We start from the raw sequence: 13,798 nt of genomic DNA, 5'->3' as shown, positions 1-13,798 counted from the left end.
TTATAAACTTGACCAAGTAGAAATAAGTTTCACTAACAAAACCTGGAAGATGGAAAAGTGAAAAGAAGTAAAAGGAAGTACACCACATGCCTATCTCTTATTGCTTTTTATTAAGGGGAGTAAACAGAGTTATCGAGAACTATCTACATCGATAAATCAGGAAAAGGTTATTATAATGTAATCTTTTAAATTACAATGAAATCTGGTAGGATGAAAATTAAGCTGTAAAAAATGGTTTACTCTAGGGAGTAGGAAAGGGAAGGATGGGTGGGCAGAAAGAAAAACTTCACCTTTTAAGACCACTTTGTTCAAGTGTCATGTTTTATGTAGATTTCAGTTTACATTAATTTTAAATGTTACTGCCTGGAGGAGGAAGGCAGAGAACAAGATAAAAGATAAGAAAGGGGGTGGTGTCAGAATAGCATGGTGTCAATAACTCAGCCCAAGCAACAGGGACTCCAGACCTACATGTGAGTCTAGCTGAGCAGGTCGGGTGATCCTGCAGAAACACTCACTGTTCATCACTCCAGGTGAGGCTCCTGGGTTCCCCTCGCCCAAGGGTAAAGAAAGAGAGAGCAGACACTGCTTGCTAAGATGGAATCAAGGGCCACACGAGAAGAACAGTGCCTAGTACTGCTGCTGTTTGTTGTGTAGTCACTATGTCATGTCTGACTCTACGCAACCCCATGGACTATAGCCCGCCAGGCTCCTCTCTCCGTGGGATTTCTCAGGCATGATACTGGGGTGGGTTGCCAACATTTCCTTCTCCAGTGGATCCTCCTGATCCAAGGAATCAAACCCAAGTCTCCTGCTTGGCAGGTGGATTCTTTACCAATTAGACACCTGGGGAGAGAAAGTACTGCTGTACTTGTACCTAAAGGCTATACTCATTATTCAATGATTTAAGGGTCTACAACCTACAATTTTCTTTCAACTGCCAAGATCATCATCTGAGGGGGAAAAAAAGGACATTTTAAGATTATAAGAAATTAAATACAGCTGTCTACGTTAAAATGCAGTACTCAAAACTAGTTCAGGTGGTGCATGAACTTTTTTGGTGCATAATCTAGCATGCTCCAAGATTCATTCACATAGTTTCTTTCAAAGGGAATTTTAAAAAGCAATAAAGAAGTTTTGACTTTTAGTAACTTTCCATGAAACTAATCTAGATAAATTTCAAGTGATAAAGAAATTAAATGCTTTATTCAGGCATACTTCAAGATAAACACACTCTGACTCCTATTCCTGATCAATCCTAACCATATAACTCTGTCATGCTGAAACACAGCACATTAAGCAAGATACCAAATTACTTGGTACTTCATGTATTAAACTACACAGTCATGTAACCTGAATTTATTAGGTATACAGTCAGTGCCTTTTTATGCAGAAGCAAAGTTGTAAATTCTTTTTCTACTTTCAGAATCATAAGAATTCACCCTCACTTGTTCCATGTAATCTACTCCTAAGGCCACAGAGTCTCTGCCTTCTATCAAATATTTTATTTCCAATAAAGGAGCAATGTGATTAGGAAAGAAGAGAGGAACATATAATCTACTAAGGAAAAATCAAGTGTATGAATAGACCCACTGTACAGATGAATTTGCCTGCAACATAAAAACAAAGACACCAAATATTACCTGATAATTCCAAAACACTTGGAATTGTGGAATGGTTCTCTTAAAGGACACTGCTAAGAAAAGTATTTCTTGACTCTCTAATCATTAATAGGAATACAAAATAAATTTAAATGTTAAAGAAAATGAGTGTGAATTGAGTTGGAAATTAATTACTACTCTATGATTACCAGAGTGTCAAATGATTTTTCACTTTTGAATCACTCAGATCTAAGCAAAAGATTAAATTTTGCCTTTGGCTAAATTCACAGCTCCAGGTAAATGGAAAGAACATTTAAAGTGCTGGTGAATTATGTCTGAACCAATGAGAGAGCTCAAGAACAGGTTCAATATTGACTGTATTCATAAGGCCAGAGGAAAAAGAGAAAAATGAAGAAAATGCAGAGACATTACTTTGCCGACTAAGGTCCGTCTAGTCAAGGCTATGGTTTTTCCAGTGGTCATGTATGGATGTGAGAGTTGGACTGTGAAGAAGGCTGAGCGCTGAAGAATTGATGCTTTTGAACTGTGGTGTTGGAAAAGACTCTTGAGAGTCCCTTGGACTGCAAGGAGATCCAACCAGTCCATTCTGAAGGAGATTAGCCTGGGGACTTCTTTGGAAGGAATGATGCTAAAGCTGAAACTCCAGTACTTTGGCTACCTCATGGAAAGAGTTGACTCATTGGAAAAGATTCTGATGCTGGGAGGGATTGGGGGCAGGAGGCGAAGGGGACAACGGAGGACGAGATGGCTGGATGGCATCACGGACTTAATGGACGTGAGTCTTGAGTGAATTCCGGGAGTAGGTGATGGACAAGGAGGCCTGGCGTGCCGCGATTCATGGGGTCGCACAGAGTCGGACACGACTGAGTGACTGAACTGAACTTAACTGAAGAAAATGCATAGAATAAGAAAGGCCCATCTAATTAATAAACACAAAATTAAAAGAAATTATCAATGAAATAAAATTCCTTTCATTTTTGTGGACTCAATCTCTCCTAGATATCAATTAACTCTATAGCTATATCCTAAATCGTATGATCTACAAGAAATGAAGAAGCTTAGGTTCTCCCAATTAGGAGCAAATGGGTGACCTAAGAGGTGAAGATTCGAGAAGGGGACTGAGCTAGGCAGGACAAGGAAACACCGCTGTGTATGGAAGAGAAGAATCGTTGCTGGAGGGCCTGTCATCACCACCAAACAATTCATTGTCACTAAATTGCCAAGTTAAAAACACAATTCTAACAAATTTCCAGGAAACCTAAGGTAAAAATCCCACTACAATGAATTCCTTAGGACATTTCAGTGTGTCTGTGCATCTGTTTTTATCTAATTCCAGAATATGCCAACCTTTTCCTATTACTGCCTGCATGACTCAGACATGTAAACACAGCATGACCCTTGCATTCTGTACATCTAAAATAAAACGATGATCAACTTATATCATCATTACAGATGTTTCAATTTCAAAACTTTTCACCAGGTGAGATAAGTGTAGTCACACCTCCTCCACACATCACTATATACCTAAAAGTGAAAAAGTGCTTAGAGGCTACCTCGTGCCTGAAAAAAAACCCAAATAAGGGTTTCTTTCAAAAACATTTTTTATAGCTAACTCTCATCAAGTAAGATACTTCCTTTAACAAAGCTAAAGTAAACACTGCAATTGATGGAAAAAATAAAGTATCAACATGTCATCTCAGTTTCTTGCCACCAGATGTCCACATTCATTCTTTCCTATTATAAAAGAACAGTGGACCTTTTCAACGTCAATCTCTTCTGTAATCCCTACAAAGCCTTATTAGGACGGTCTCTCTTCTTTTCAATCTCTCACTCTTTCCCATTGATTTTCAAACACAGGTTTCTCCCTCTCAATTCCACATCTTTCCTCTTTATAAAATTTCCTCATCCTGTACTGACTCAGACGGTAAAGCGTCTGCCTACAATGCGGGAGACCTGGGTTCGATCCCTGGGTTGGGAAGATCCCCTGGAGAAGGAAATGCCAACCCACTCCAGTTCTATTGCCTGGAATATCACACGGACGGAGGATCCTGGTAGGCTACAGTCCATGGGGTCACAGAGTCAGACACGACTGAACGACTTCACTTTCACTTTCATACTTCAACCAAATCTGTCCCCAACAAGATCAACTCTGATTTCTTTGTTGCTATAAATACAATAGATAATTTCAGTCCTCATTTTGCCTGACATCTCTGCAACAAAGAACTTCATCACAATACCCATAATCTCATATCCACAACCCCACATCCTCTCATTTAGCTAAACCCTCCTGCACCTCCGTCACATCCTCCTCAGTCTTGACTCCTAAGCAGAATTAGACCCCAATGCTTCCACCATATGCTCAACTTCCTTCTCTCTAAAGCCCCATCTTACTTGTGCCTACCTCAATCCAAGTCCATCTTGAAGACCAAGGATTATACTGATTCTGTGATTCATCACTAGACAACCAATTCCAAAACAAAGCACCTGGCATATAATAAGCATTCAATAGATTTATAGCTGCCTGAATTATTTTAAGCCAACCAGAAAGAAACTTAGAATATGAAATTCTAACAGACATATCATCACGAAATGAAGCAAATGGTTGTTATGCTTCTTCGGGAGCCAGAAGGCCCTGCTAGAAATGGTTCAAGTATATTCACATACTAGAGCTAATACTTTATTCATCCAACCTAATAAATATAAATGACATAATCAAGTTTTTAATAGTAACAGTTAATCACTGTCAAAATGGATAAAATCCAAATATCACTGGTGCTACTCAACTATGTGTTTCCTAATCAAAGAAAAAGTATGTTGCTTCAAAATGCATAATCCTAGAGAAACAAAAACCATGAAAAATATCATCTCTAGGGGGAAATATCCAGTTACTCCATACCCAGTAGAGATCTACGTGTGAGTATATTTAAAAAAAAAATTAATCCAAAGCTGTACTCTCTCTATCACAATCCTTTCATCTTTTCAGTTACAAGGAATCAACACCTAGAACATCAGGGCATCCTGCTCACTGACAGCTGGAATCTCCATACATGAGAGACTAACAGGCTACATTCTGTTAGTCATACATTAGGTTAGTACAAAGTTAATTTGAAACTGGGCTTGCCTGGAAACCTCGCTATTTTCCTTAGACTGTATGTTTATTTTCGATGGTTTCAGAGGAATGACAGAAATTACACATGAGGATTAGAGCCCACCCCTACCCCTGTGAGGTACTGTCACAGCTAATGCAAAAGCTTCATTTTAAACAGGTCAAAATCCATTTAAAAAGTGAGCACTCAGAGCAGAAGATACAGCAGCTATTTTCAAACAGCACATTTCACGAACAAACAGAAGATGTAATACATTAACAAACAGGAGATATAAAACGTTAATTACATAATCACTTAAATATTACAAAGACGACAATTACATAAGCAATCACATCGCTTTAAAATTTTCCAAACGAATTCTTATCATGATGAGCCAACAGTTGAACCATCTGGATCTGAAAAACAAACTGTGATAACACTCTCAATATTTATAAGCTGGGCAAAGTTAAGGAGGAAGAATTCCCAAGAGGTGCAATGAAGACAGGAACAGATGAATTTATTCTCTACTACTGCATAAAAATGAAATCAGTAAGACTGGAAAAAAATATGAAAAGAAGAGTTACAATGATGTTACAGGAAACAGGATTCAAAAGTATCTATCTGATCTTTCAAACCTTAAGAATTGTTATTTTACTGTGCAAGTGAAAAGTGAAAGGGAAGTCGCTCAGTCATGTCTAACTCTTTTTGACCCCATGAACTGTAGCCTACCAGGCTCCTCTGTCCATGAGATTTTCCAGGCAAGAGTACCAGAGTGGGTTACCATTTCCTTCTCCAGGAGATCTTCCCAACCCAGGGATTGAACCCAGGTCTCCCGCAATGTAGGTAGATGCTTTACCATCTGCGCCATCAAGAAGTCCTATTTTACTGTACTGTCCATTTATAAACAAGAAAGCTAAACTAGGATACAGACTTAGTAATTGTCAATGTTTATTAACACTGTATATTACACAACTCCTATATTAAAACTGATGGCAGAGTCAGCTTTAAAAATTTGATGTTAGCTTACCTTATGCAACTGTAATGTTTAAAAGTGCTGGCAGCTTTCTGACATTCTAGGCACAGCTGAATAGCTCCTGGATAGTCTTCCTCCTGGAGAGAGCAACAACAGAAGTCATTAGGACGGAAACATTTTTCTTAAAAGACTCTGAAAAGGGGCTTCCCTGGTGGCCCAGTGGTTAAGACTCCGCCTTGCAATGCAGGGGACCCGGGTTACATCCTTGGTCCGGGAAGATCCACATACGCTGGGCAACTAAGCCCATGCACCACAGCTACTGAACCTGTTCTCTAGGGGCCCTGAGCCACAACTACTGAGCCCACAGTACTAAAGCCAGCGCCTAGAACCTGTGCTCCGCAACGAGAGAAGCCAAGGCCGTGAGAAGCCTGTGCGCCCCAACCAGAAAGTAGCCCCACCTGTCACAACTAGAGAAAGCCCACGCACAACAATGAAGACCCAGTGCAGGCAAAAACAACAATCATTTTTAAAAGCCTCTGAAAAGGATAAACCTCTGTTCACACTCTATCTAAAAGTTACACTACCAGAAAGCTTTAATTCTTCTCAAAGATTATAATACCAACAACAGATAAATAGTAAAATATGGCAAAGCAACTAGCTCCAGACCTAAAATGTAGCATGGAAAAAAATACGTTATGCCCATAAATACACAGTAATAGCCCTCTGAGACCATGACATGTGAGTAAAGCCTACACAGAAGTATAAGCTGCTTCAGAGAGAGGGAGTTCTTTAACTGTTAACATATCTTCTTTCAGTGGTGTTTATATAAAAAATGTTCCTATTTTATTCTACTTGCTATCAACATTCAACAGTTTTACCATCAATGAATCCATAAATATTCTTAAATACATTTGGAAAATAAAGTGAAATATTCATTAATGGCCTCAGGATATTTTTAACCCCTGAACAGAGTAATTTACTGCCAAATTAATTTTTCATATGGATTTCTTAAACCATAGTTTAGTGGCAATAGTTTAAAAGTAATACAGTGATTAAACAGAAAACCATTACAAAAAAAAATGTTCCTTAAGTTCATATCTAAATTCAACAAAGGCAATTCAAACCATAGGGGATGCTGAGATCATGACAAAGTACCTACCTAAAGGTGCTTGAGAATTATGGGGAAACACACGTAACCCATTAGGCCTTGGTGAACCTTGTAACAGAAGTATATAAAAATGCTAAGAAAGCCATTGAAGAGAAAACAGATGGCTCACTCAGAAAATCAGTATATATATGAGGGCTTCCCTAGCGGTCCAGTGGATAGGAATCTGCCTGCCAATGCAGGGCACACAGGTTCAGTCCCTGGTCTGGGACAGGCAGGGCAGCAAAGCCTGCGTGTTTGCATGCCACAACTACCAAAGCCCACGCATCTAGAGACCGTGCCCGGCAACAAGAGAAGTCACCACAACGAAGAGTAGCTGCCATCTGCCGTAACTAGGGAAAGCCCTCGTGCAGCAACAAAGACTCAGCACAGCCAAAAATTTTTAAATTAGTAATTAAAAATATATATGTATATATATGAGACACCAAAATAACTAATACATGCCTTCTTCCTCAAAGTACTACTTTATGTTACATGCAAAAGGTAATTTCATTGCTATTTGGGCCCAGATATAATGGAAACATACTGAAATTAACATTCCTACATTGCTTACACACTGAACATTCCCCCCAATAAATTTTTCTGAATGAAGTCTATCATGTCAATAGAAAAAGATGCACAAGAGTAGAAACAGTAAGGTCCTTTACTGTCTAAAAATGCTCTTTACACCATACACCAATGTGAGAAAAATGCACATCTGAGTTTTTTTCACAATAATTCTCTAATATTATGAGGAGCACCAAACTTCCAAGCCTTGTAAACTTACCTCCAGCATTTCACTTAAGCGGACATCTGTTCTTTGCTGAAAAATAACAGAAATGCAAAGGTAAAACCTGTTTCAACCGTAAAATTAAGTTTTAATTTTTAAAAAGGAACTGGTATATACCAATGTTTTTATCGTTCTCAGAGATTTCAGAAGTCCAATCAGCAACTGACGTTTCCTCTGATTTGCAAGGAGGCCTAAACTAGCTTGAGTAAAACCTTCCTTTGCAATATTCAAGTGTCTGTAAAAGTGAGCAATAAATAGTTCAGTTTTTCTAGAATAAGAACACTATACACACAAAACAATTAGGCAGTTAATGAGACAGTATCCTGGACTGCTCTTAAAAATGGGGATTGTGAGTCCTCTGACCGATTGAACAGATTGACCAATCTGTTCAATAGCTCAAAATAAACCAGCATTACCAGAGTGGTAGGTGGTCTGCTACCAAACTTCAAACTGTTACTAGTTCATCACAAGAAAAGTACAGAAATTGAGAGCAAGCATTTAGAAACATGTAGAGCAAAAGTTGACGAAACAATTTTATGCTTGATGACTCTAACCAAAAAAATTTTAAACACACAGAGCCAAAGTTGACATGGTAATTTTATGCTTAATGAATCTGATAATAGAAAAAATGAAACTGTATTTTATATGTGTTTGTCTTTTTTTTTAATTTATTCTAGAAATTTGTTTTTATTGCATTTTATAAAAACAACAATCTGTAACATGTTGAAAATTAAAGAAAAAAAAAAAAAGGCTGGTCCTTCACCAAAGACAGTTTTAGAAGCACTGATTTAAGCAATACAAAAACACTAATATTTGGGGACTTTCCTGGCAGTCCAGTGGTTAAAAACTTCACCTTCCAAAGCAGGGGGTGTAGGTTTGATCCCTGGTCGGGGAACTAAAATCCCATATACCTCAGGGCCAAAAAACCAGAACATAAACAACAGAAGCAACATTGTAACAAATTTGATAAAAACTTTAAAATGGCCCACATTAAAAAAAAAAAAACTAATATTTTTAATCCCTAACTAGATTTTAAAACATTTCCCACACACCTTCTTAGGGCAGTTTATAGATTATTATGTAGGTTCAGTTAATGAATGGCATTCTAGAAACCACAATCATAATTTTAAAACTCAATTTTCCAAGAAAGTTTCTCTTAAATCTTATTTAGCTTAAAGAACAAAGCATCATCAAACACAATACCTCCTCCCATTGGTGCAGATAACAGCAGCTAACTGAAGACCTGTTTGTAATGAAGTAACTCTTTCAAGTTCCTAGGGAAAGACGAGGTATAGGTTACTGTGCAAGGCATTTCACTTTTCTTTCTTATTGATATGGTTCTCTAACAAAAACTTCAGTGGGTTTCAAAAGAAGCCTGCTTGATAAGCAAAGTTACAACAAAGATACCTGAACTTGTGCACTGCTGGTATATTTTTCATAAAAATCATTTTAGATAACTACTTTGAATTGATTTTCATCATGGCATGTCACAAAATATTTAGGCAGGATTGCTTGTAAGGAAATCTAGACCCACCCTCTTTTAGATGGGCATAAATAAATACTAATGATATATTCGTTTAAATGTTTCTATCCAAGAGAACTTCATAAGATAATAACAAATACGACAAACGTGACTTGTTTGCTAAGATGCTTTTACAGTGAATGGCTTCGTTTGAACACAGATATCTCAGTGCATTCTGAAGTCTCTGCTTTTTTGATGACAAGGCAGATTCAAAGAGACAGTTCCAATTTTATCATATTTTAAAGGCAGAATGACCCATCACTGTTGATGCTCTGAGTTACAAAACACAGAAGCAATTTTCCTTGGCTGTTCTCCAGTTAGGAAAACCAAACAGACCAGAGTTAGATATAAAAACTCTTTCACTTCTCATAGTTTGGTGAATTCCCCACATGCGAGGAAAAAAACCATATACAAATACAACCCAAATACAGTTAATATGTTGCTATAAACTACAGACAAAAGAATAAATATTTCAAATTCCAAGCATAAGTCACTCAAACACTTTTAATATTTTACTTTAAAAATAACAAATATTATCCTACCTTGACATAAGCAGGCTGTTTTTCAAGGATTAAATCTGCTACTTTTTTAGAGACCTAGAAGAACATGCAATCAAACAAAGGAAATAAAAGACAAAGCCTCATGCTTCCTATTACATTTGACATTTAAAGTTTTAGCAAGAACATTCAACAGGGCTTCTCAATCACTCCTACAGCAGATTCTGGCATGCTATGGCCACACACGTCTCTGGCCATGAGTTTAGTAAAAGAGGTACAGCACGCAGCACAATACTTGGTCCTTAATAGAAACTCAATAAACGGTCATTATTACTGTTAATAACATGAGTATCATTATTTGATTATTTGATTTCACTAACATGTGCAAAAGTCTATCCGTCTTTAAGGGTACCAGATTTGCTTTCAAAAGACAGACTTCTTAAGATTAAAAAAAAAGGTTAAACTATTCAATTTATGGAAATACTATCTGGGAAACAGAAAATATCCTTGTCCCCTTTAAACTGTTTGCAGTGCACAAGAAGACAAACAGCAATTTGGTCCGCTACCTCTGAAAAACCGAAAATGTGCTTTTTGGAGTGCTATGAAGGTACCAAAGGTTTCTTGGTCAGTTTCATGAATAACGAGAGTGTATGCAATGTAGAACTCTAATGATCGGGAACACAAGTTTCTTCTTTCACAATCGCAGGGGCCTCTGCAGCACTGCACTGCAGGGGTCCCACGACCAGCAATGACCGTGACCACGCGGAGGGGCACGGAAGGCAGTTAGTGACCATCTGCTCAGGAAACACAATCGTATCCCCTGCCCCAACGCGGCTGAGGACAAACCACTACACACGCATTCAACTGCTACATTCATTCCTTCAGGTTTCCCTAATCTGCTCTGAATTCGGGCACATCTGTTTAGACAGGAACTTGTAGAGATGTACACAGACAGAAACCCACTTAATCTTACCAAATCATTTTCTGAGTCATTCGTTCATGCATTTGTGTGTGTTCATTGCTTTTTTTGTTACGGGTTTTTCCATTTTTCTTGTTTTAAATAGACCATGTGGCTATTGTCAGCTTCCACGGCACCAGGCAGTGTGCTGAGTGCTTTTCTTGCATTGCCTCAATTAGTAATTAGGACAATCTACTGAAATGGGTGACACGTTTCCTTATTTTCCAGGGGGTGTAATCTTAGACACAGCAATAATTCACCCCCAGTAAGCTGCAAGGTCACGGTTCAAGGCCAGGTTGATCAAATTCCAAAGGCCACTGTGCTACATGGCCCTTGTGGTGGGATTCATTCCCAAAAGAATACTACCACATGAGTTACAAAGCGGGGGGAGTACACATTAAAACACGCTGAGACCAAAAGGCAAAAGGTGCCACCATCCACTGAGCTCAAAGTCTCCAGAAGAGCAACATGCTTTTACTACACAACCCTCTGCTGCTGAGGGCCCTTCCCCACGCTACTGCTACCAGCCTCTAGGAGATCCCAGCACCCACTGAGGCCTCTGGATATAACACAAAAGATACGGAAGTATATCTTCCTTTATTTGTCTCAGCCATTTTAATTTAAGATATGATCTTTAATAATACATGTATTAAAAAATTAACAAGACTACTTACTACCATTATTTAATCTCCTACAGTACAGTCTGGGTTTTATAAAAGGAATTCAGCCTAACGCAAAGAAAATAGAAAATCACAGAATTTTACATCATTAGGTCAAATGCAGGCCTAGCCCACTACTTCACAAATGACACAAGAGATTTAGCAAGGCAAAGTGACTTGCCCAATGTCACACGATTAATAGTGAAAGCAGTTCAGACTTTCTGAATCTTAACCCTGTATTCTCTTTGGACCTTTCGACTAGAAGTGGGAACCTCTGCTCTGATATAAGAACATTCTATCTATCATAAAACTGTGGGTTAAAAAAAAAAAACTATGGATAGGAAAGTCACACACCATGTGACAAGGAGCAATCTAAGCGGGTACTTAGTAATTTGAAAAAAATAAATTCAAAATTCTTTCATCATGTTCAGGATTCCAGAGAAAGAATACCAAGTTCTAGAAGCAAATCTATCCAAGTAATATGAAGGGAACTGAATAGTAAATTTGAATACATATAAATGTATCATCTGAGTCAAAGTCATGTCAAATAATAAGATTTGTTTAAAACGTTAGTGTGTTAGTGAAACCATAAAACCTGTAAACATTACACCTCTCTGTTGTGTTTCCTTTACAGTTTTGTCAGAAATGTGTTTTTTACTTACTGCAGCTTGCTGTTGTTTCAATTTGTCTCTGTACTCCTCTAATTCTTGCAAATTGAGAACAGGAGGGAGCTTCTAAAAGGAAAAATCCATAAATAAAGAGTGAAAAAAAAATCAATAGTTTCACTTCCCTGCACACCTAAGTCAGGAATTACAATCTGCACATACAAAACAGTGTCACACCCCACTCCTCCCATCCTCCTAACCTCCGCACTAGACCCCAGACACCAGCCTGCATCTGTGGTACTAACCCTTTGGGGTTCAAGCTCCACCCTCCCTCTGCTATCTCCACTGCCACCATCTCCAACCTCCTGGGAATCCCACTCCTGTGGGGACTCTTGGCCCCTAAGCTGGGAAACTCTGCTTCCAATGCCTGTAACAGGAGAATGCGAGAAAGTTCCTAACCCTAATTCCCCACTCTACCAGCCACTAGTATCTCCCTATTCATCCACGAGAGAACTCAAAACCTACTTCCCCTCTGAAATACTATGAATGGAAATTAACCCCTACATGTGTAGTGTGATAGTGATGGTTATTTGAAGACACAGATTATACATACTCTGGAGAATAGTGTGAAAATGAAAGTGTAGTTGCTCAGCTGTGTCTGACTCTTTGCAGCTCCATGGACTGTAGCCCACCAGGCTCCTCCGTCCATGGGATTCTCCAGGCCAGAATACTGGAGTGGGTTGCCATTCCCTTCTCCAGGGGATCTTTCTGACCCAATGATCGAACCCAGGTCTCCTGCATTTCAGGCAGATTCTTTACCATCTGAGCCACCAGGGAAGCCCAGAGGACAGTGTGGGAACTAACAAAAATGCATGCCGTGGTGAAGATGGGGAAATACCAGGTTAGACCTCCAGTCTCAGTCAACTGGTGATGAAACTTCCAGATAAGCTGGGTGCTAACTCTAGGTACTACATATGCAGCATGCATGCATACAGCATTTGGTTTCACCTAAAACTCGAATTTCACTATTCTTTTTTTTAATTCTTATAAATTTAAAATGCCAAAGTTATAAACATTATGGCACAGGGGTACTTATCACAACTGAATGATGTAAATATACTTTCATGATTAAAAGTCTCAGAGCTTTCCTAAACATATTTAGCCAACGCAAAATAAGACAGAGGCAGTACACGAACATAATTGTGTGCTGAGAGTTAAAAACGAAAAATACAAAAATGTTTCTTGGGCCAATATCCTATAGCTGCACTTAACCTTACATTTAAAAAAATAATCTCATCTCTTTGTGACAATGTTGAAAGTTCACTTAATCACAATGTGGTTACCACAGATCAGTCCTAGTATCAAAAATAAATACAATGATCCTAAAAACCATTCATATTTCACTCACAAATTTAAGTCACTGAACAAAATTGGCTTTAGATAGGTTTTAATGAATTTTTTTTACCTCCAGTTCATATTTAACAATATCAAATGAATCTGTAGAAAAATACACTTGTTCAATGCTATTAATTAGTTCTTGTTCAGCTTGAGGGTCACTAGGTTGTTCTCGGAGTTCTCGGAATTCCTCCTTCAAGGGAAAACAAAACAGAACAATTATAGCACTTGTAGTTGCTATAATTCTATCTGCACAGAAATAAATAATCATCTGTCTTGAGCCTGACAAATCTCCTGGGAAACACTGACCAAGGAGACAAACTGACAGGAAACAAGAAGAAAGTTTGTGTAAAGTTAGGAAAAAGTCAAACACTAAGAACCACCCATCTACTGGAGGAAAATACTAGCCAGCTTGAAGATTCGGATTTTATTTTCAATTCCTGGTGTATCAACTAGTAGTTGAGACAATTCAGATGCTAAACAAAAAGAAAAAAAAGGTGACTACCTAGTATCTATCATATATACACACAGTTTCTTCATCTCAAGTGTG

The 13,798-nt window shown here is 38.3% G+C and overlaps 1 protein-coding gene across 1 annotated transcript in view; it reads right to left on the bottom strand.

Moving 5' to 3' along the window:
* VPS50 (VPS50 subunit of EARP/GARPII complex) overlaps positions 1–13,798 on the bottom strand; it is a 137,748-nt gene that overhangs the window by 101,612 nt on the left and 22,338 nt on the right. The window contains exons 3-9 of the mRNA XM_004007717.4: positions 13,319–13,441; positions 11,911–11,982; positions 9,677–9,730; positions 8,816–8,886; positions 7,730–7,847; positions 7,610–7,645; positions 5,733–5,815 (exon numbers count right to left, since the gene is read on the bottom strand). Of these exons, the coding sequence (XP_004007766.1) occupies positions 5,733–5,815; positions 7,610–7,645; positions 7,730–7,847; positions 8,816–8,886; positions 9,677–9,730; positions 11,911–11,982; positions 13,319–13,441 (557 nt within the window). The remainder of the gene's footprint in view (positions 1–5,732; positions 5,816–7,609; positions 7,646–7,729; positions 7,848–8,815; positions 8,887–9,676; positions 9,731–11,910; positions 11,983–13,318; positions 13,442–13,798) is intronic.

The sequence above is a fragment of the Ovis aries genome, chromosome 4, assembly GCF_016772045.2.
Source record: "Ovis aries strain OAR_USU_Benz2616 breed Rambouillet chromosome 4, ARS-UI_Ramb_v3.0, whole genome shotgun sequence".
Lineage (NCBI taxonomy): Eukaryota > Metazoa > Chordata > Mammalia > Artiodactyla > Bovidae > Ovis > Ovis aries.
Note: the sequence above shows the minus strand (reverse complement) of the source record. Positions and strands in the feature narration are given on the sequence as shown.